The 22,571-nt window shown below is 30.6% G+C and overlaps 3 protein-coding genes across 3 annotated transcripts in view; 1 reads left to right on the top strand and 2 right to left on the bottom strand.

The window, feature by feature from the left end:
- Window positions 1–2,498, bottom strand: part of LOC102596789 (DEAD-box ATP-dependent RNA helicase 10-like) — a 3,628-nt gene extending 1,130 nt beyond the window's left edge. The window contains exons 1-4 of the mRNA XM_006354009.2: window positions 2,397–2,498; window positions 1,148–1,333; window positions 108–231; window positions 4–22 (exon numbers count right to left, since the gene is read on the bottom strand). Of these exons, the coding sequence (XP_006354071.1) occupies window positions 4–22; window positions 108–231; window positions 1,148–1,283 (279 nt within the window). The 5' untranslated portion in view covers window positions 1,284–1,333; window positions 2,397–2,498. The remainder of the gene's footprint in view (window positions 1–3; window positions 23–107; window positions 232–1,147; window positions 1,334–2,396) is intronic.
- Window positions 2,499–4,112: 1,614 nt separating this feature from the next.
- On the top strand, window positions 4,113–6,358 carry LOC102598404 (annexin D1-like; the record flags this gene model as incomplete). The annotated part of the gene is given in 8 exon segments (NM_001287853.1): window positions 4,113–4,173; window positions 4,176–4,250; window positions 4,467–4,583; window positions 4,585–4,596; window positions 4,599–4,612; window positions 4,997–5,215; window positions 5,565–5,777; window positions 5,888–6,358. Coding segments are annotated over 7 exon segments (941 nt in total), but the record flags the coding sequence as incomplete, so codon positions are not given.
- A 206-nt stretch (window positions 6,359–6,564) lies between these two features.
- On the bottom strand, window positions 6,565–11,673 carry LOC102598744 (pumilio homolog 9-like). Its single transcript, XM_006353925.2, has 5 exons — window positions 9,951–11,673; window positions 9,691–9,853; window positions 8,340–8,503; window positions 7,127–7,382; window positions 6,565–6,915 (listed from the first exon to the last, which is right to left on the bottom strand). The coding sequence occupies exons 1-5, from the start codon at window positions 11,234–11,236 to the stop codon at window positions 6,808–6,810; spliced, it is 1,977 nt and encodes a 658-aa protein (XP_006353987.1). The 5' UTR covers window positions 11,237–11,673; the 3' UTR covers window positions 6,565–6,807.
- Window positions 11,674–22,571: the final 10,898 nt, after the last annotated feature.

The following is a 22,571-nucleotide window of genomic DNA, read 5'->3' on the forward strand; positions in this document are numbered from 1 at the left end:
AGCAATTTGAATGGCGAGCTCTCTGGAATATGCAAAGAAAAAAGTTGGGATTTCAATCATTAAAGAGCTTCTACAAAATAAAACAAGTAATCAGAAGAATAAGAGACCTTGTTGGAGAGAGAACGCAGGCAAAAAAGGCATGCGGAGAATCTAATAATGATTGCAGTATAGGAATTGCAAAAGCTCCAGTCTTTCCAGACCCCGTTTGTGCCAGACCAATTAGGTCTTTGCCTGGAACAAAAACCAATCAAATTGTTTATAACAAAAATAAGATTTCACCAAATAGAGGTTGATATACAAAAGGTTAATTAAAACAAAGAGGATCTCTATGAATAATGTACTCTACACAGCAAAAGGATTCCCCCACCCCCCAAAAAAAATAAAAGAAAAAAAATCACTACAGGATTCAGGCTACGTGGAATCACAACTCAATCACTCTCCTGTTGCTAGTTATTAGTACAACCCACATAACTTGATTGACGGAGTTTTGCACGGTCCATTAAATTTTCCTCAAATGCAACATTATATTCCATAACTTGGTTGTAAATTTGCATTTTAAAGACATGGTTTCTGAAAGGCTAGCATTCATAAAAGTATTTTACAGGAAAATTCACGTGACCCTTCCCCTTGCTATTCCAATTTTTCTTCGTAAAAGAATATATCGTTCCAAAATCTTCAATTCCCTTAAATTGAATCACTTCAAATACCACCTCTTTAGGCAATAACATAAAGCTGTTTTTATCTGGATTTAAGTTCACCCTACCTACACCACCATTATATCCATTAACTAATTATTTTCCCCTAGACGTAGGAAATTAAATCAGAACACCCCCAAACCCCTGGAAGACTGAAAAATTCACCACTAAACCCAGCACTTAATTACCTCTCTCAACAAATTTGTTCGACAATGAAATGTTGCTTTTCTATTATTCGTAAAGCTAGTCTTATTTTATTTTGCAACCAAGGGCAAAACTAAATAGAATAGTGGAAGTTTTGCAACCCCACAACCCAAAATCAGACATAAAACCCACTAGGATAATCAGCTTAAAAATTTAAACCTATTTGAATTATTATCAGAAAGCTAAATCCTCTAGAACATGCAGCAACAAAAAGATGAATAAACATAAAGAAGGGAATATTGAAAAACCTTCAAAGGCATGAGGCATAGCTTCAGCTTGTATCTTAGAAGGGTTTTTCCAACCCAAATTATCACAAGCCTCAATCAATTGATCACAAACTCCTAATTCTTTGAAAGACTTCGTTTCTCCTTTGGATTCATCCATTTAGCCGCGGATCCAAGACTTCTCCACAGAGGGTTCTATTATGACAGTAACTTCAAATCAACAAGCAATAATCAACCCGTTTGGATTAGCTGTATTCAAGTAACTTTTAAGCATCAATTGTTGAAAAGCACAATTCAAGTGTTGGAGCTGATTTTATAAATAAGCAATCACGAATTCAGATAGAAACTAAAAAAAAGTTGTTAACACTATAAGAGAATTGATTACTACAAAAATTTTAAGTCTAAATTTATTCAAATACAAAATAATTATAAGTTACTATCAACAAAATATAAATTGTTATGCAAGGAAATGATGTTTATTGAACTCATGGCTTTTAATTCCTAAATTTACACAAAGAAAAACTCCATACTCCCAAAGTCAAAGGTTCTCCAAAGCTTCTTACATCTCATTGTACCAAATATTATACTGTAGCATGTGCTTTCTAAGGCAAGAGGAGAAAGTTTTCCATTGATATTTTATTTTCACTTTTCTCCTTTGGGATGCTTAGCATTGTCCTAATTACATCTACATATGCAATCAAGTTTGAGTTGTATGTGTGAATAGTAATCCATATATCCTTAGGGATCATTTGTTAGCTGGTTAGAATTATGTTGGGAATTTATGTATTATTAGTTATGCAGGATTTAGTTATTCCATCATACATGCACAAAATAATACATAGATTCACTCATAACTTATACATATACATGTATTAATTATGCATATCAAACATCCTACTAATTTTATACCTGAATAAACTTACCAGCTAACCAGCTACAAAACGTGGTAGTACTACTTAAGCAGGATTTAATACTTGCATAACTCATCTCCAAACCAGCTACTAAACGACTCCTAATTTGTTGCATGATTCAATTCGCGAGTAAAACTTTTTCTTTATAGTTTTACTCGTTTTTTCTCTTCAGCTTAACAATTCACTCAATAACAACAACATACTGAACGATTCAATCATCACTAACATTGAAATACACTCGTTTTTTTGGGAGATTTATAGCAGAAACAAAATCAAGTACAAAAAACAGAGGAAAAACGCAGAGAAGCTGAAAAACGTAACTAAAATCGCATGGAAAAAAATGCAGAGAGAGAAAAACTTACCGAGAATCGCAGAGAACAAACGCAGAAAAGATATGCAGGGAGAAGTGAAGAAACGCCGGAGGAGAAAGAAGAAAAAGAAGAGAAAACAAGTTTTTGTAGTGTAGGGCTTTTGTAATGGAGGGTAATATTGGAACTACAAAAATATATTAGGGATATGAATGGTTTTTTAACCTTTTATAAATTTGTTTTTAATTTTACGTCTAAGAATATATATATATATATATATATATGTATATATTATTTCACAAACCAAATTTATAAGGAAGAGCTTGCAAGATATTTAATCAGAAGATAATATATATATACATATTAATGGTGTTTAATTGCCTTCTTTCCCCCTAAATATCAAGCTAGTTGTATAATCTTTCAATTTAAAAAAGAATGATATAGTTTGATTTGATATGAAGTTAAAAAGATTTAAAAAGATTTATCAATCTTGTGGTTCTAAAATAAAGTTATGTGCAATGTATTAAAATATCTTTTAATTTTTTGACCTAAAATATATTATGTGAAAAGCTAAAATTAAAATATTATCAAAAAAATAATTAAAATCCTACCTTTTTAAATCGATTAAAAGGAAAAGTAAGTCATTATCTTTTAAATGGGAGAGTAACTATTCTTGTACCGTTGTGTGCAAATAAGTCAAGTGAAGAGCATAGCAAAAATAACTATCTATAAGATGCTAAAAATTAGAATCTTATAATATGCAACAAGCACATGAAATTATGAAACGAAAAACATATGTGACGCAGTTTTTTTAATCAGTTTATAAAATTAATGAATAATTTGTCATGTTATGTCTATTTTAATTTTACTATTGAATTCTATTCATTTTTTTAATATTCAAATGACTAATATTTAATAAAGGTGATTTGGTAAAATTATTTTTATCAGGCTATTTAATTTTTATATCAAGTCAATAATGAACACTTATTATTGAACCGCGTGAGCAATACTTTAACCAAAAAAAGAAAGAAGGTGAAATAAATGGGAACTAAACAACTTTGTAGGCATTTGGTGAAAGGGATATGGTGAGTAGGGGCCACGTGTGAGAATATGTGGATCTTTTATTTAAGATCCAGAGAAAAGATATAGTACTATATTTATAAATACAATATGCTTATTCATTAAATTAAATTAACACGTACATGTGGCACGTAGTGGCATGTGATGTGGCCGGCTACTACGAAAATGATTGAAATTCTACAATCATATTACTTTAATTTAATTAATTAATTAGGTCTGATTTTTGGTTCAAATGTGAGATCTTACAAATTTTGTATACTCACCGGGTTTTCCACTATTATTCAGTATACAATATTTTGTACATATAACAGAAATAATTTAATTTACTTTTACTGAAATAATTTATCATCACATAAATATCTAATAATTATTTTAAATTATAAATTTCAAAATCTTTAAACACAGTGTCAAGTTATACCACATTAATGAGATGGGTGGAGTAATATGAATATAAACATAACTAATTACAAACATTATTAATATATCATACTAAATATTATTCTTACAAACTCTATCAAACTTGTGGCTATGCTTTCATTGATACGTATAAGCTTAATTTGTTTGATTGCCACCACTCCACGCCGAATTTTTTTTTTTTTTTTAAAAAAGAGGGCCCTATTGTAGATCAAAGGTGATCTTTGTGTCTTTAAAAAGAAAAGAAGGGAAGTGGAAAAAATTGACTCCATACTCATCACTCTGCATTTTCGAGTCTTCACAATCATATCCTCCTAACCACACACAGAAGAAAAAAAATGGCAAGTCTTACAGTTCCGGCAGAAGTTCCTTCCGTCGCTGAAGACTGTGAACAACTCCGATCTGCCTTCAAAGGTATTGAAGTCAACTTATATACCATTGGATCTCTCAGCAACTTATCATAAGAATATACAGATTCACTACTTTGATTTTTCTAGCATATTCTAGATTCTGTTTACTATCTTTTGCGATTATAGAGATCTTAATTTTTTAGATTGATCGGTGATGTAAACTTCAAAATTGACTGAAGTTAAACTTCTGGAATGATCATTTTGGAATTGATTGTTGTAGGATGGGGAACGAACGAGAAGTTGATTATATCAATTTTGGCTCATAGAAATGCTGCTCAACGCAAATTGATTCGACAGACTTATGCTGAGACTTTTGGGGAAGATCTACTTAAAGAGTTGGACAGAGAACTTACCCATGATTTTGAGGTTATTTTCATAATTACAGAAAAAAAAAATGTTTGAATTCTTAGTTGATCATTGAGTTTCTGAGTTACTCTGTGTGATCAAAGGCAGATCTATGACATGAATCATATATATATATATATATATAATAAAATCATACTTATTCTGAACCCAGTGACTCTAGATTATGGATTCAACTTCGATTGTGATCAGAGGCAGATCTATGAAAAATATGTATTAGTATGTCAAAATATGAAAATGTCTACATGTGTAATAAAATCACACGTGTTTTGAACCTACTGACTCGAGATCCTGGATTCACCGTTTTGACATTTTGATTGTATGTGGACTTTGATTAGAAATGCTAACCAACACTTGTGTTTTGTTTTTCTTGAATGCTTTTCTCAGAAATTGGTGCTAATATGGACACTGGATCCGTCAGAACGTGATGCCTATTTGGCTAAGGAAGCTACTAAGAGATGGACAAAAAGCAACTTTGTTCTTGTGGAGATAGCTTGTACTAGATCTCCTAAAGAACTGGTTTTGGCAAGGGAAGCTTATCATGCTCGTAACAAGAAATCTCTCGAAGAGGACGTTGCTTATCACACTACTGGGGATCACCGCAAGGTATATCATTCAAAGCACTCTAGTTGCAAGTAGTCTCATTTGTAGCTCTGTATCCAAGTCTTTATCAATAATTCATGAAGTTGTTGTCAAATTACATGAGGTTTGAATGGTGTCTATGAAGCATTTGCTCTGTTTTTTGGAGGTCGAGAAGGACAGATAATCGACAAAGTACAACTTTTTAATTCTATAGTTCTTGTTATTGTAACATATTGTCAAGGCAAGAATGTCTCTGTGCCACATTGCAATGTAGGCTATATCTAATGTTCATTGAACTCCATGCTTGTTTGGATGAATAGTGACAGTGAATTAACTTTGTGCATTGATCATTTAAGTTTCCAACTTCTTTCAGCTTTTGGTACCTCTTGTGAGCTCCTACCGATATGGAGGAGACGAGGTGGACTTGCGCCTTGCTAAAGCAGAATCTAAAGTGCTGCATGAGAAAATCTCCGATAAGGCTTACAGTGACGATGAGGTCATTAGAATTTTAGCCACAAGGAGCAAAGCGCAACTCAATGCTACTTTGAATCATTACAAAGATGAATATGGTGAGGATATCCTAAAGGTACAGATGCATCCGTTGCTCCATTTCTTTCAGTCATACGATTTTCTACTGTAGGACTGGCTTTTAATTCCTGCTATATTGAATTGTTGAGTTCTTTTGTTAATGTGCAGCAATTGGAAGATGAGGATGAGTTTGTTGCACTATTGAGGGCCACCATAAAAGGTCTTGTCTACCCTGAGCACTATTTCGTGGAGGTTCTTCGTGATGCAATTAACAGGAGAGGAACAGAGGAAGATCATCTGAGCCGAGTTATTGCTACAAGGGCTGAGGTCGATCTGAAGACTATTGCTAACGAGTACCAGAAGAGGGATAGCATTCCTCTGGGTCGCGCCATTGCCAAAGATACAGGAGGAGATTATGAGAATATGCTGGTGGCTTTACTTGGACAAGAGGAGGAATGAGGAGGATTGGGTCACTTCTGTTTTATAATGACCAGAATAAATATGCCATCTCCCATATATTTCAGAGTTGGCATCTGTTTGATGATTGAGTGTGGTCTGTTTCACATGAGCTTTTAGTCCTTTTCTTCGTGTGAGAAACTTTGAATATGCATCTTTGTGCTGTCTGAAAATATTTTCTAATAATTTGCATCAATTACTTCTCATCTTGTATCCATTACAATATCTTCAACTACGCCTCAGTTTCAAGCAAGTTGAGATCTATCAATGTCACTTCATTTAAACTCGCCTTACTTCAATATATGCATATTGCAAGAGAAAGCTAACCCCTTGATGTTAAAAACACCAGATAAACATGAAAATCGTAACCAGCAACATAAAACAGGAGCTTAATAATTAAAGATGAGTCGAAAGACTGTCATCATCCCTTACAATCTTACACATCCAAAAGTTTGAGCAAAAAAAGCATCATACAAAGAAGCATCAACCAAAATTGTTGCATGACATACAACAGTCTAATATGTTACTGATCACCTTAATAGGATCATAGATAAGATACATTCCACATCCAGTTACCTAAATAGATAAGGTAATAGTAAGAGAACAACAACATTTTACTCTCACTTGGAGCATTACTTCTTCAGTAGTCGACGAGAGAAGATCTTCTTGCAGTATGGACTGGTGCGCAGGAGAAGCATGTGAGGCCGCACAGCATGAAGCAACAAAGTTCGAACCGGTCCCTGATTCAACGTAAAAGGTACAAGGAATAAGAATGCAATTACTGAAACAGTCACCTGGTTTTGTTTAACAAATTTGCCCCTATGTAACTACTTTGAACATTAAAATTAATGAGACTTGGTCTTAACTAAGAGCTTGAAGCACCTAAGTATATGGAAACAAGAAGTTTAAAACATGTAAGTGTACAGAAACATAACAAGTTCAAATGCTAACCTTAGTAACGCCAAGTGCAGACTGAATCACATAGTTAGCAAAGGGATCTTGCAGCAATTGATCAAAATGAGGTTCTGAGACTAACTCATTGATGATTTTCGATCTGCCTTCTTCAAAACACTTTAGGAGCTTTTCAATAACATGACTGCTAAACTTTTGCCTTGAGAGGTATGCATAATGCCTTTCAAACTGAGAGAGCAACATGGCAGCAACAGAGGGTATCTTTAACTCTATTATGAATTGGATAACATAATTCCTGTATCATGAGTTGAGAAAATTCCAATAAGTTTTAGTAAGGGAACAGAATGACTATGCAGGCAACACCTCATGTTGCAGCAAGGAAAAGATAAAAATGACAGAATATATAATTTTCTTTATATAATTAGCAATGTTAAAAAGGAAGTATTTATGAAATGCAGGCATAGTTCAAGAAGACAAAGTAAAAAAGATGGAAGAGTTGCTTGTTTGTGGTGCACTTGGGGATTAAATCAGAGGCAGAAAATGTCACCATTGAACTCCCTATCATGACCAAAAAGAGAAAGAAAAGCTCCACTACCAGGAAAGTGAAGCAATCTAACATTCCTTAAGCAAATTCTGGTAATGAAAGTGCAGAAATTGGCTTACCTGGCAATATAGGAAGGAATGTATACAAGATGATCAAATGAATTTTAATGTTGTTCAGATTTTCCATTAAAAAGAAGTCCACAAAACTTGATAGCATATACAATGGATGACAGTTAAATTTGTTGGAATCATCTTTGCAATGGATGACAGTTAAATTTGTCAATAGAATACATTCCTAAAAACTTGATAGGATATACAAAACCATAAGAGGCCAACTGCTGAGCCATATTCTATAAACAGTCTCACACACTTCCATGAGTCTGCTGGCATTTGATCACTGCTAATCTATATCAAGAGGCTAGTGCCTTAAATGTGGTAACATGGATTATTTGACATGTTTCTGGAAGAACATAACACTTACAAGGGTGCAGATAACTTGGAAGTATGCAGGCATGTTAAAATTTTCCAAAATTCGAACAATTAGTACGACACATTAGAACAGTAGAAAAACACTACATGCTGTCATGTGATACTAAAGCAGAATTAGCTTCTTTAGCAAGAGTCCCTTTTGCCTCTAGCTTATCTTAATAAGTCTCTGAGCTAAAAGATCAATAAAGTAAAGGACCAAAGTAGAAGTTCTGAAGTTTACCCAAAAGGATCTTGAGCAAGCTTAAGCCCATTAGAACAAATCTCAACAAGCAACTTCTCACGTTGCTTCCCAGTTGAATAAGTGATGCATTTATTCAGCACGCAGCATCCATAACGATGTGTTGCGATATCAACACAATGCTTAGTCGCGACATCAAAAATAAGCTGCATAGTGATTCATTGGACAGACAAATTTCAGAATAAATAATGAAATACTTTAAAAGCAAATCATCTTGAGCAGATATTATACAGAAATAAAAAATGCCAATTGGTTTATGTGCACAACTAGGGTGATCTCCCCAAGATACTTCCCATCCATGTAGATATTCTGTTCCAATGAATATTGTCCAACAACAAAAAAAAACCCACATTTTCTGCTTTCAGATATGGTACATCCCATGTGATAAGAAATTAAGTTGATGTTGAAAGTAAAGAGGTACATATTTTAACCGAAAATCTTCAGGGTGTTGAAACTATCAACCTGTTAAGCAAAATACCTGAAGAATACATATTTTAACGGAACATCTTCAGGGTGTCGAAACTATCAACCTGTGAAACAAAATACCTGAAGAAGAAAGCACATAACATGCAGATAAACGATTGCCACTCCTTTCGCCTTTCTTTATGACTAGAAGTAATCCCATTTCTTTGTGAATTTAGTGTTTATTCACACACACTGCCAACATGTACATGTAATGTATACCTATTTAACCCCATCAAAGAAGTGTATATATTCATCACGTCAAATGAAAACCTTAAGGCCAAATACTAGCTGTGCATGATAGGAAAACTTAATCAGATTAGATACTAAGAATAATGGAAGCTGAACCAATTGCAACAGAATATCTAGTACATTAGAAATGTATCAAGAGTATTTTCCCTCTGCTTCTCATTTTCAAGCTCTAGCCTGACGTTCTTATGTTGTTAGGATGACAAATTTTGTTTAGTTCCATCTCGATGACTCTGCAGCTCCATTTATCCTCAAGGACTCAGTGATTTTCTGAACAAACATCTGATGCTGACATGCAATATTTTGGTGTTTGGTTGTAGCATTGGTCAATATGTGTATTTCCACTCCATGTTTAAGTGTGAAAAACAGATGAATGACTCTCTAGAACCATCAAGTCAGAATGTAAATTAAATAATACTGCTTTTAAGAAACATTTGTTAGCTAATCTACTATGTTTCATGACATTATCTTTCCTTCAAATTGTGCAAACAAAAAGGTGGTCTAATATTAAGCCAGAGAGAGTACTCCCAAACAAGTAACTTAGGCATATGAATATATTTATGTTTATCAGAATCTCCACCTAACAACTCCATTTATGTTCAATAAGAAAATGATGGCACACCTTGTTGTGATCCTTGCTTAAACAATGCAAGCAACGCTGAACCACATGATTTCCATTGACATCCATCATGAGAATAAGAATACCAGGTTGAAGAGCCCTTATAACTAAGGAAATTTCCAGCCTGGTCTTAATTGTCTCAATTAACTTTTGCACGACACGGGTCCTGAAACAACGAAATGATTGCAGCTTAGTTAAAACAAATGACAGTTCAAGAATCAATAATATGAAAAAAGATTGAGCAGAATTTTGCTTGTTTTTACCCATGTGTTGTCCTAGATGCTTTCACAAGCTCTCCTGGATCTTTAGTCACCATGAGCACAAACTGCATTCTCTGCTCATCATTACAGACAGACAATAGTTTCTGCACGAGATAGTTCCCAAATGGATCCTTCATTAACTCGAAGATATGATGAATGATGCCATTGAATATTATCTGAACATCTTCAGAGGTCCCTTCATCAAATATCCTCTGTAAATACCTACACCCCAGCTGATCTTTTGCTGCCAAATACACATGGTTCTGTATATTTCCATTCTTTAAGGCAAAATCATTTCTACTAGCTCCTCTTACTTGGAATTCAATCTCCCCTAAACCAACTTCACAAGATTCTCCAGAATGCAATAAGCCATTTCTCGCCGGTTTCTTCTCTTGCAACCTTTCCATTTTAATCTCACTCCTTGTTTTTTTCTTCTGACCCTTTAAACCTCTCTGCTCAGAAGCATATTTTAAGCATTCCCCTTGCATAATGAAGCTTTCTTCACAACTGTAACTATCCTGGCTTCTTGAATTTGGCAATGGGGATAAAGGGTGATTCATTATGCTAGTAGGCATTTGCTTTGCAATGGAACAATCACATTCAGAACTTAATCCCATCAACTGAGAGCCATGTAACGAGCTAAAGAAACTCCTATCAACACCAACATCATCAAATCCACTGTGCTCCGAGTATCGAAGACCCTCGTTACTACAAGGCCTATTCATGTTACACAAGTAATCATAGTTAATTTTCTCTTTCTGATACTTACAGAGGTCTCTAGACAGAGGATTAAGATGAATAGACCCCATTGAATCACACAAATTCTCTCTCCTATGGCCTAATGCTCCTCCTCTTGCTGACCCTTGAAAATCACAAAAACCATGATGAGAATTTCCTGTTCCATTGAAGAAATGATCAACCTTATCATCAATATTCATCCCATAAAATCTCTGAGACAGGCCTATATCAACAACTTTGTCAAAATTTTGGTCATTAAACATGTTAGAAGACCAACCAGAACCTCCCAAGTGTAGTGGATGATGAGTATTATCGAGTACTCCTCCTTGATGAATATTCTGATCAAATACATTCCAAGATTCATCACCATATAAACCAAATCCACCAGACAACGAACTCGAACCCGAAGACGAAAACCCCATCATCGTGGTCGCATCACCTTGATCATGATACTGATGATTCAAATACGAAACGTCTTCCTTCAACATCCACAACATTTCTTCATGACCCTTCATTTTTCCCTCAATGCCCTTCTCTTTACCTCTATACATCACAATCCAACACTCTTTTACAAGCTATATTATAACATAAATTACACGTACGACTATTGTAAGACGTAGAACATAGATAAATCAAGAAACCCAGTAATTAAGACACCCAAAACAATACATTCATATCTGTGATATGTTGGAGAATTTTAGGTACAAAAGATTAAGTTGGTCATTGGGAATTAAAGAAGATCTTTGCTCTGTTATTTGGGGTTTTGGGTTTTTGAAGAAGATAACAGATGGGTATTTGGTAATGAGTGGGAAGAAGAAGAGGACAGTGCTGGTTATGGTTGTGCTCACGCCATTAAAATGAAGAGCAAAGTTTCGCAGTATTTGTATTGTATGTACTCAGTAATCACACAGCCAGTAGAAAAAGGAAAGAGAAAGAGAGAGAGAGAGAAAAGGGTGGCTCTGAATCTGACAAAGCAGGTTGTTTTTTTGGTAGGGTGTGTTTGGTGTCAAAAATATTTTGCTAAAACATACGTCTTCTAGTATTTGATACTCAATTTGATATGCAAGTAATTTTATTTTATTTTATATGTAATTTAATAAAACGTTATGATGTTTGGATAGGAAAATGGGGGTTTGGGGATTATAAAATGGGATTAGTGATCAATTTTGATTGTTTCGCCTCTTTATAGCGCTACGACATCTGTAGTTATCGAGCGGTGTATCTTGTACGATTGATTTCCCCAGCTAGAAGTTGTGTAATGATTGGATTTGAGGATCCACAATTCCAAATTTCATATTATTAAAGAGCTAATGATGGGGCAGATTGGGGTTAAGAGAGCTCGGAGGGTAGCGTTCTAGTGTTTGATACGCAAATAAAAATATTTATTTATATGTAATTTAATAAAGCATTATGTTGTTTGGATAGGAAAATGGGGTTTCGGGGATTACAAAATGGGATTAGTGATGAGTCTCGATTACTCCGCCTCTTTGTAGTGTTGCGACACCTGTAGTTGTCGAGCGGTGTATTTTGTCCGACTGATTTCCCCACATAGAAGTTCGTGTAATGGTTGGATTTGAAGATCCACAATTCCACATTTCATATTATTTTGAGAATTAAAGAGCTAATAATGGGGTGGATTTGGGGGTTAAGGGCACTCGAAGGGTACTTCTAATGTTTGATATGTAAGTAAATTTTTTAATTTATATGTAATTTAATAAAACATTATGATGTTTGGATAGAAAAATGAGGGTTTTGGGATTACAAAATTGGATTGATGATCAATCTTGATTGTTCCACCTCTTTGTAGCGTTACGACATCAGTAGTTGTCGAGCGGTATATCTTGTTCGACAGATTTTTTCAATATAGAAGTTGTGTAATGGTTGGATTCGAGGATCCAAATTTCATATTATCTTGAGAATTAGTGAACTAATGATCGGGCAGAATGGTTGAAAAATAATGTCCTTTGCACCAAACACACCTTTAGTGTGGAGAGTAGCTTTCTAATGTTCGATATGTAAGTAATTTTATTTTTTTTATATGTAATTTAATAAAACATTATGATGTTTGGATAGGAAAATGGGGGTTATGGGATTAGTGATCAATCTTGATTATTTCTCCCCTTTGTAGCGTTACGACATCAATAGTTGTCAAGCGGTGCATCTTGTCCGACTGATTTCCCCACATAGAAGTTTGTGTAATGGTTGGATTTAAGGATCAACAATTCCACATTTCATATTATTTTGAGAATTAAAGAGCTAATAATGGGGTGGATTTGGGGGTTAAGGGCACTCGAAGGGTACTTCTAATGTTTGATATGTAAGTAAATTTTTTAATTTATATGTAATTTAATAAAACATTATGATGTTTGGATAGAAAAATGAGGGTTTTGGGATTACAAAATTGGATTGATGATCAATCTTGATTGTTCCACCTCTTTGTAGCGTTACGACATCAGTAGTTGTCGAGCGGTATATCTTGTTCGACAGATTTTTTCAATATAGAAGTTGTGTAATGGTTGGATTCGAGGATCCAAATTTCATATTATCTTGAGAATTAGTGAACTAATGATCGGGCAGAATGGTTGAAAAATAATGTCCTTTGCACCAAACACACCTTTAGTGTCATCTCTTATTCTAACTTTTTTTTCTCAAAAATTATGGAAAAAAATAAAAGAAATGATTTTTTTTAATTGATGGTGATTGCTGAGAAATTACGGATAATATAATTTAGATTTAACTAGTTTTAGTATTTCTTAACCAAGCTTTGATTTTTCAGTTATTATACTATGTTTAGTAGCTACTCTAAAGCCTAAGCTTAATCAACTCTTTTAACCGACTTGCTATTTTTTCTCCCATCAAGTGAAAGAACAAAAATTGCCCTTAATTATGTCTTAATAATTTAAAATATGTAGGAGATTATTGTGGTCAGTAAATTTATTTGATCTTGAAAATTTATATCTCATAACATATTTGACCAAGCATTTAATATTTTCTTATTTTAGAAAATATATTTTGTAGTACTTTTCGAAAAAAGTGCTTCTACAAAATAGTATGTTTGACTAACTAATTTGAAAAGTATTTTTTGCTAATATTAGGACAACAATTTACGTCGATCATGATTTTAAAAGTGTATTTGAATTATTTTATTTTATTTTGCTTTTTCTGCTTTTAGGAATAATAAAATTTTACTACTATTCAAAAATATTTATTATTATTTTTCTAATGTGGTGAAACATTTTAATTCTCTAAATAAATAAATAATTTTCCAAAACTTAGTTGTTAATACCTTTGATTCTGGATCTAATAACTAAAAATCCGTTAATAGAAGTATAGAACCTATTCTCCTGTAAAATCTAATCATAACAAGATTTTAGTTAATTGTTAACAAAAATCACCTTATTTAATATACATTTGTGTGCTTTTATTTGTCTACTTGATAATAAATTTACACTTAATTGTTTAAATGTTCAAAATGTAATACATTTTTTATGTATTCCTCTTGAAAAGCACGAAAACAAGATATCATAGTGTTAACACTTAAAAAACGAAATGCAAAATTATACTTACCCCTCTCTTAAAATTACTCAACATGATAATTTATCGATTTAATGTTTGTTTTTATTTTAAGCGAAATAGAAATTTCATAAACAACAAACGGATAAAATTTTATTAATCGCGTTTCTTGTCAAAAAAAATTATACTTATTATTGGTTTTGTGAAATGGTGTGGAGTTGAGAGTAATTTTAAAATATCGGACATTTTTTTTTTAATATCTATATCAGTAAATATATTTGGCATCAGTGATTTTGGCCCAAATTGGCCAGATCTTATTTTTAGGGTTATTTTTGTAATTAAAGAGGGTTGATAAGGGTGTTGCGGTAAATTAATTATTTTGCACCCAAAAACGTTCTTTAAAGTTAAACCACTAAAGAAAAGTCCTAAACTACTACTCCAAAACACTGTTCAAGAATTACAATCCCAAAAATAACCCTGCTCAAGAAATAACTTGTCAAATCCAAATAGCTGCCAAAGAGTTGGTGTGTGAAGAATTACTTTTTAAATAAAATAATATGTGGATCGTACCTTCCTCAACTTCATTTATTTCTTTCTCCTCTCCTTTTCTCCTCACCCTTCTTTTTTGTATTTTTTCCGTTTCACTTTTTTTTAAATTTTTCTTTTGATTAATTTTTTAGATTAATTTTTTTAGTCATGCAATTTATTTGTCTAATTATTTTTTATTTTACACGCATACCTTTTAGATACATCTATTTTTTTAATATTTTTTTAACATATAAGAAATATAAGAAAGAAAAATGGGGGAGAAAATTACAAGATGTAAAATTAGATATTTACCTACCAGATGAAAAATCTAAATAGGTAATCAATTCGATTATTAAAATTTCTTATTTGATATGTGTAGATTATAATCTATTTTTTATGTAATTATATCTAATACAATTAAGTCGCTCTTATGTTCCTCCAAGACGTGAGGTCTACTTACCCAACGATTTTATACCCTCTTTTTTGCATTTTCTTGAAAATGTAGTCATTATCTGTGTACATTTGAATTTCATAACTTGGGTGAAGTACTACACTAACTTGTCGTGCTTATGCCTTTATATTTTTAATTTTTAACATAAAAAATGTAGCTTAAAATAAATAATGATTTAGGTGATCATTTAGTTGGTGGGATAAAGATAATAATTTTAAAATTAAATTTATCTCAAATTTAATTTAAAATATTAACTAATTGTAAGAGTTTATTCTATTATTTATATTAAAATGACAAAATTACTACCTTATATAGAAGATGAAGAAGATGAAATAAATTAATCTTACAAAATATTCCAGCATTTCATTCTAATATAGTAGAAGATACCAAATATTAACAATAATAAAAAAGAGGAAGGAAATTACTCTCATGAAATCAAATTCCACATACATAATTTGCAAAGAAAAAGTCAAAATTAAAATTATACTAAAAAAATGCCACAAAAATTGATAGAGCGGACCACTGATATTTAGTATAATTATATACACATATTATCAAATTGATTTATTATTTGAAGAAAGACAATATGTCAATATTATAAAAGAAAATATTAAAAAGTGAAGATTGCAACTGGAGAGAAATTATATATTTATTGAAAAAAGAATATTATAATTATTTGGCACTAACCAACTTTAAGTTTCTTCGAAAACGACTATTGATTTATTATATATGGACAAATCTATATAACTTAAGCTGAAATGCAACTTGAGGGCAATAATGTATTCGTTGAAGTTATTATAATCTGTAGAACTTTTCTAAATTAATACTCAATAAATTTATAAATTTTTTTAAATAATATTTTTCTTCGATTTTCGGTTTAAGTTAGTGATTGATTTCAATAAAATAATATATTTTTAAAAGACCTCTATATAAATATATGATTTTATTAATAATATAAATTAATAATTATAAATTATAAAAATATTTAAGATAATTTAGTGAAATATAATTCTAATGTTTCTTTTAATTTTTTATTAAAATTTAGATTTAGTTGAAATTATCTCTAACTTTTCTTATTGCATCTAAAAAATTCGATATTGTCTTCTAGAATTGCATAAAAAATTATGAAGATCTCTAGTAGTGATAAGTGTTTCCTTGTGTGTGACTGGTTCAAATGTATTGTATCGTCTTCAATGTCATCATGGCATTGTTTTTTTCAATGATATCTACAATTTTTCTAAGCTCTGAACATCTAAATATGTATCATTTTCATCCATATAATCTAATAGACTATTGACATCCATTTTATTGTGATAGTTTAATCGAAATTATTAATCATGACGTCAAATTTATGAATATTGTTTTCACAAGAGAGCTCATTTGAATTCCTTGAGACTTCATCCCCGGACGATGTAATTAGAACTAGCCTACATTGAATTTCAAAAATATTTAAATTAATATTTATAATTTATTGATTAATTAATACCTCTACAAAATAATAATATTTTATAATTTCAATAATATAATATTAATTTAGAGGAATTTTACTGTAATTATATTTCCAGTTGAGGATAGTACAACTAATTCTTATGGAATTCAATATATTTAATGAAACCATTATTTTTTCGATTAAATTATTATTTTATAGTATTTTCTTAAGAGTGTTAATTGTGGGGTGAAATGAGAAAAAATTATTTAATTTTATCTTAATTTATTCAAATTCACACCGCGTCATATCTATTTAAAAAGAGATTGTTCTTTAACCATATTCTTTTTTCATATTTCTTTTTTTTATTAAGTAGTAATCATGATTGAGGCACCAATGCTAATTATGCATAGAACTACCAATCCAAAACACAATTAATTGATTAAATTTATTTTATTTGATTTCTTCATTCAAATTATTTTCTTTAACACCTTTACATGTATTTTTCTATACTATATGTATCAAAATAATATCTGTTCCAATTAATTTCAAACGAAAAAAGGGAGCACTTAAAATGGAAATTTTGAGTGTTCATTAATGAAGGGGACAAAAGAACAAAAAGGACACAGCATGATTTACTGGGACAGTTAATACTTCAGAGCCTGTCCATCAAACAAACAAAAAATAAAGGCCTGAAATCTGTCATCCAAATATTTTCTTGAGTTTTATCATATATAGATAAGATTATTTTTTTTAATTTCGGGATAACCCACAATCGATACAATATCTGCCATAGTCTCTGCTTTTTAGGTGAGCACTTTGTGGATAAATCCCTACTGTGTAATAACCTGCAAACCTCACAAGGAATGTGAATCGCACTAGGCAAGTCCTATGCGACAAGCTCGACTCAGAAGGCATTGAGGGGGATCAATCTCGGATCATCCGTGTGAATAACCACCCTCCAAACCAACTTAGTCATCCCGAAAGACATAAATAAGATTTTATTGTGCTATAATAAAGGGAAAATTATATGAAATAGCAAACTATTAATTCAAATTAAATGTTATAGTCATAGTTTCTTTTATTTGTAATTCGCAGCAAATATTTCATGTTTTTTGCCATCCCATTTGTATACCGAAATATACAAATAGACTCATTCGGTATACATATTTGTTGTATAAAAATTAATTGCAGGACCCATTTGTATACCGAAATATACAAATAGACCCATTCGATATACACATGTGTTGTATAAAAATTAATTGCAAGACTCATTTGTATACCGAAATATACAATTAGACTCATTTGTATACCGAAATATACAAATAGACTCATTTGTATACCGAAATATTCAAATAGACATGTTCGGTATACATATGTGTTGTATATATGTAGTAATTTTGTTTATATACAATTACTATGTTTTAGTTTGTATACCGAAATATACAAATACAGATTTTTTATGTATATGTATACCGAGATATACAGATTAATAGTCATAGCAAACATAAAATTTGCTATGGAGCGCAATTATACAAACTATAGCTATAACATACAAATATGATTTTTATGTTTGTTAAACCTAAAATTTATCGAAAAAGCGAATTCTAAAGTTAAGTTCATAAGTTTCTAGTAAAATAAAGTAGCGATAATTGACAAAAATGGAGTTCCTTCTTTATCACTGAATCAATAGTTCCTTTATATTACAGACTCTTAAACATCAATTTCTTGTGTAATTGATAAAAATTACTAATTTTTCGAAAACCCCTTATCCAATATCTTAACGTGCAGAAAAAGCTCAAAGGTTGTTTAATCAGATATTTCTTATCAAAGAGAGGGATTCGTTTCAGGCGAAATCAAATCAAAAGCTATTTTTGCTCTACCATGAATTGTTGCTATTTGAGCATTCCTGTCCGGTGGTTTGAGAAAGAAAGTCGAGACATTCAGAAAGAGAGTTATGGCATTTCGAGAATTATAATATGATCCTATTGATTCAATCTTTATGCTTAGCACGGAACTCTTGTTTCGAGTGAAACGGAGGGCTTCAGGTGATGAGTTTGATGAATTAACCAATTCCTCTATTCTGCTTTGCATTCCTCAAGCAAAGACAGAATTTGAACTAACAATCTTCAGGTACCTGAAAAAATAAGACAGATAAATCAATTACAATATATTAAGTTATATTGGATTATCACCAACAAAAAGAAAGGTTATGAACTTAGAATATCTCTTTTTATTTTAAGAGTTTAACTTAGTTTAGTTAGTGACAATATAAAATTATTTAAATGACAAAATCATTTAAAAAATACTTGCTTCAAATATAAAAATGCAACACAGTAAATATGCAGTGAGGCGTACCACATATAGTCCAGAATTGTCAATCGAACACACTTTATTAAAAAATTATACTTATAAAAAATATATCGATTAAAAAATATTTTTCATATACATATATTAAATCTTAAACCCCCTTAACGAAATTTAATTTTTAACTTCACGTGAATAAGTTAAGTTACACAAATTATATGATAAATGGCCAAACATCCAATTTCTTGGGTACTAAGCAAAATAATCTGACAGAGTCCCCACTATCGTGCACAGCAACTACCTATAATATTTTTTTGCGCAGTATATCGTACGTACGTACAAAAGGCTGCGGGACGTGGCTATTTTTGTTTCTTTTTTTACTTAACTATTTTTCTGAACTACTTTTTTGTTTCAGAAAATTTGTTATTCCCGTCCTAGTGAAATATTGATTCAATTATTATTGATTAAAACAAAATCGGTAAAATTAAATGGCACGACTGAATTTTGGTACGAATGACAGCGTGCAAATGACAATAATAACCTCTTGGCTCCAAAATTATCTAATTTGCCTCCAAAATAATAAAATCATCTTCGACTTTTCTTTTTTTTTATTTACTTTCTCCTTTACTTTACAATTTTCATTATCAAAAACATATGAATTCAATAAATCAATTCAAAATAAATTATTTAATATAATAATATAAAACACAAAAAAATATAAACAATTGTTAATATGGTATTGTTATATGTATGGTACTTATAATATTTATATTCCCATCATGCCAAATAAAAAAATAATTATATCAAAAAAGGAAAAGTAATTTAAACTATACTCGTAAGTTATGAAATTACTAAGACTAAAATTAAAGGATTATGAGTAGTTATTATTTATAAATATATTAAATTCAAAAAACTTAAAATATTAGAAGTTATATTTGTCATTTTATAATTAGAAAAAAGACAAAGAAATTCTTGAGAAAAAAAAAGTCAAATAACTTGAGCATAAACTTAACTACCTTATACATGCCCTTAATAACAACAATTACATGAATAATTTAAAAATCAAGCTAAAAAAATATCAAGACAACATACAATAAATAAATAAAGAATAAAGTAATACAATACAAGCATCATTTTTACAACTTCCATTATAAAAAAAAATATGAATTCAATAAATCAATTCATAATTCTTTGAACCGTTATAGTTATCAGTATTCATTTCACAAGCCGGTCTTCATTGAAGAATTTTATTCTTCAAGATTAAAACATAAATATAGTATCACATGAAATATATATATATATATATATATATATATATGAAATAATAGAATGACCATATTTTTATAGATAAAATGATGGAATATCATAAGATGTTTTAAATTTTAAATTAAATATTTTGGAGTTATGATATGAAAAGTATGAGTTATGAATATTATTAAGAGTAAAAATGGAATAAATAAGTTGTGAATGTAAGACTTTTAATAAAGCAAATAAAGGAGGAATATAAACAAATAAAGAAGAGAGAAAATAGTGCTTAATGTCCATAGTTACGTGGAAATTATTTCATGAAAATGGATATCAACCTTTGTTGTTCAAGTGAATATCAAGAAATAGTTTTAGATTTTCTAATAAATTATACAAAAAGAAAAAATTAAGAAAAATGTCAAAATTTGAATAAAAAGATTAATGAAATTGGAATTTTATTAACAATCTTACTAATTTATTGTGTATAAGTTATTATATTAATTAGTATATTTATTAATGAAAAATTGAGAAGTCACTCCAAATTTCATTCATGCACTCTCCTTTCTTAATTACATTCAATTATTCTACTCTAATTAAGAAAATAGGGGAAAATAAAAATAAAAATAAAAGGAGAAAAAAAGATAAATATGTAGCCAATCCAATACATGCACGTCATCTGTTTAAATTTACAGTTCATTTACTTAATCTTAATTAATTAATATGTGTTTTACTTCATTAAATCACGTAATAATGGAAATTGCATTAGTTTGGTGTAAACACCCGGTGTGGCTAAGTTTTTTCCAAATATGAATGGTGGCCTTAGAGAGGTGCCATACTATTTTCTCTCTCTCTCTCTCTATATATATATATATATATATCGTAAACAAAAAAAATTGTACTAACAATATTAAATTAATGTACTCAACTAAATAAGATAATAACTTTTTATAATTAGTTTTTAAAATATTTACATATAAGTAATAAATATTAGTTAATTTTAAATTTTATTACTTTTTATAGAATTCAAGAATGAGGTAAATGTTTTTATTCTATTGTTAAAAATAATAATAATGTGGCATGACATTTCATTAGGAGTGAGGTTTATATTTTGAGAAAAATAGGAATAACTCGGTAATATTGTGGTCCTAAAAGAAACAAAAGTGATTACAAGATAAATTTCCAAACATGGATGATTATCAAAGGAATTTGCTCCCAAATTTCTTTTACGTCTCAATTCAATACTTTCTCTATCTCATATTAGTTGTATTAGCTGGTTGCCCCTCCCTCTCTCTCTCTCTCTCTCTCTCTCTCTCTCATTTTATCCCTACAATTAATACTCTTAAGGAAATATTATCAAAAAAAATAATTTAACTAGATTATAATGAATTCATTAAATGTTTTGAATTTCATGAAAACTAGTAGTGCTTATTCTCAACTTGGAATATAATTATTGAAATTGTAAAATATTATTATTTTGTAGAGGTATTAATTAATCAATAAATTAATAAATACTACTTTAAAGAATATTTTTAAAATTTAATGAATATACCTTGTTTTTCCCTTAAAAACAAAAAATATTAAAAAGGAAGAAGAATGGAAGAATAAACAACAATGAAAGATCAAAAAATTGGAAGAAAGAGAGTGAATATGAATAAATGCTTTCTTGGACAATGTTTTTTATTGGAAAGGAAAAAATTATTGGGCAGTGTGATTTCTTGAAACCATCTAGTGGTTTAAGACTTTTCTTTTAGTGGTTTAACTTTAGAGGACATTTTGGATGCAAGAAAAAAATGTATTTACACCAATACCCTTGCCAATCTCCTTTAATTACGATCTTACCCCCAAAAAGTAAGGTTGTGACTTGTGTCATTCGTGCCAAAATAGTGTCCTGCCAAATATATTTTCCGAAATAAAATAAAATAAAAATAATTTTATATGAGAGAGCCTGTTTCTGATTTGCAGAAAGCATAAATATAATGCTGTTAAGTAGAAAAATTCACTATATTTGTCCTTTGTTGATAATCTTTATTTCAGTGATGTCCTTACCATTATCTAGAAGAGGGTTTAAGATTATTTTTCTTTGTTTATGCCTAAATTGGTGACAAGTGTTTGATACTTTTATTTGTTTATTTCTATGTTTGATACGCAAGTAAAAATATTTATTTATATGTAATTTAATAAAACATTATATTGTTTGGATAGGAAAATAGGGTTTCGGGGAGTTTAAAATGGGATTAGTGATAAATCTCGATTATTCCGCCTCTTTATAGCGTTGCGATATTTGTAGTTGTCAAGCGGTGCATTTTGTCCGACTGATTTCCCCACTTAGAAGTTCGTGTAATGGTTGAATTTGAGGATCCACAATTCCACATTTCATATTATTTTGAGAATTAAAGAGCTAATGATGGGGCGGATT

The sequence above is a fragment of the Solanum tuberosum genome, unplaced genomic scaffold (genome assembly GCF_000226075.1).
Source record: "Solanum tuberosum cultivar DM 1-3 516 R44 unplaced genomic scaffold, SolTub_3.0 scf00164, whole genome shotgun sequence".
In the NCBI taxonomy this organism is placed as follows: Eukaryota; Viridiplantae; Streptophyta; class Magnoliopsida; order Solanales; family Solanaceae; genus Solanum; species Solanum tuberosum.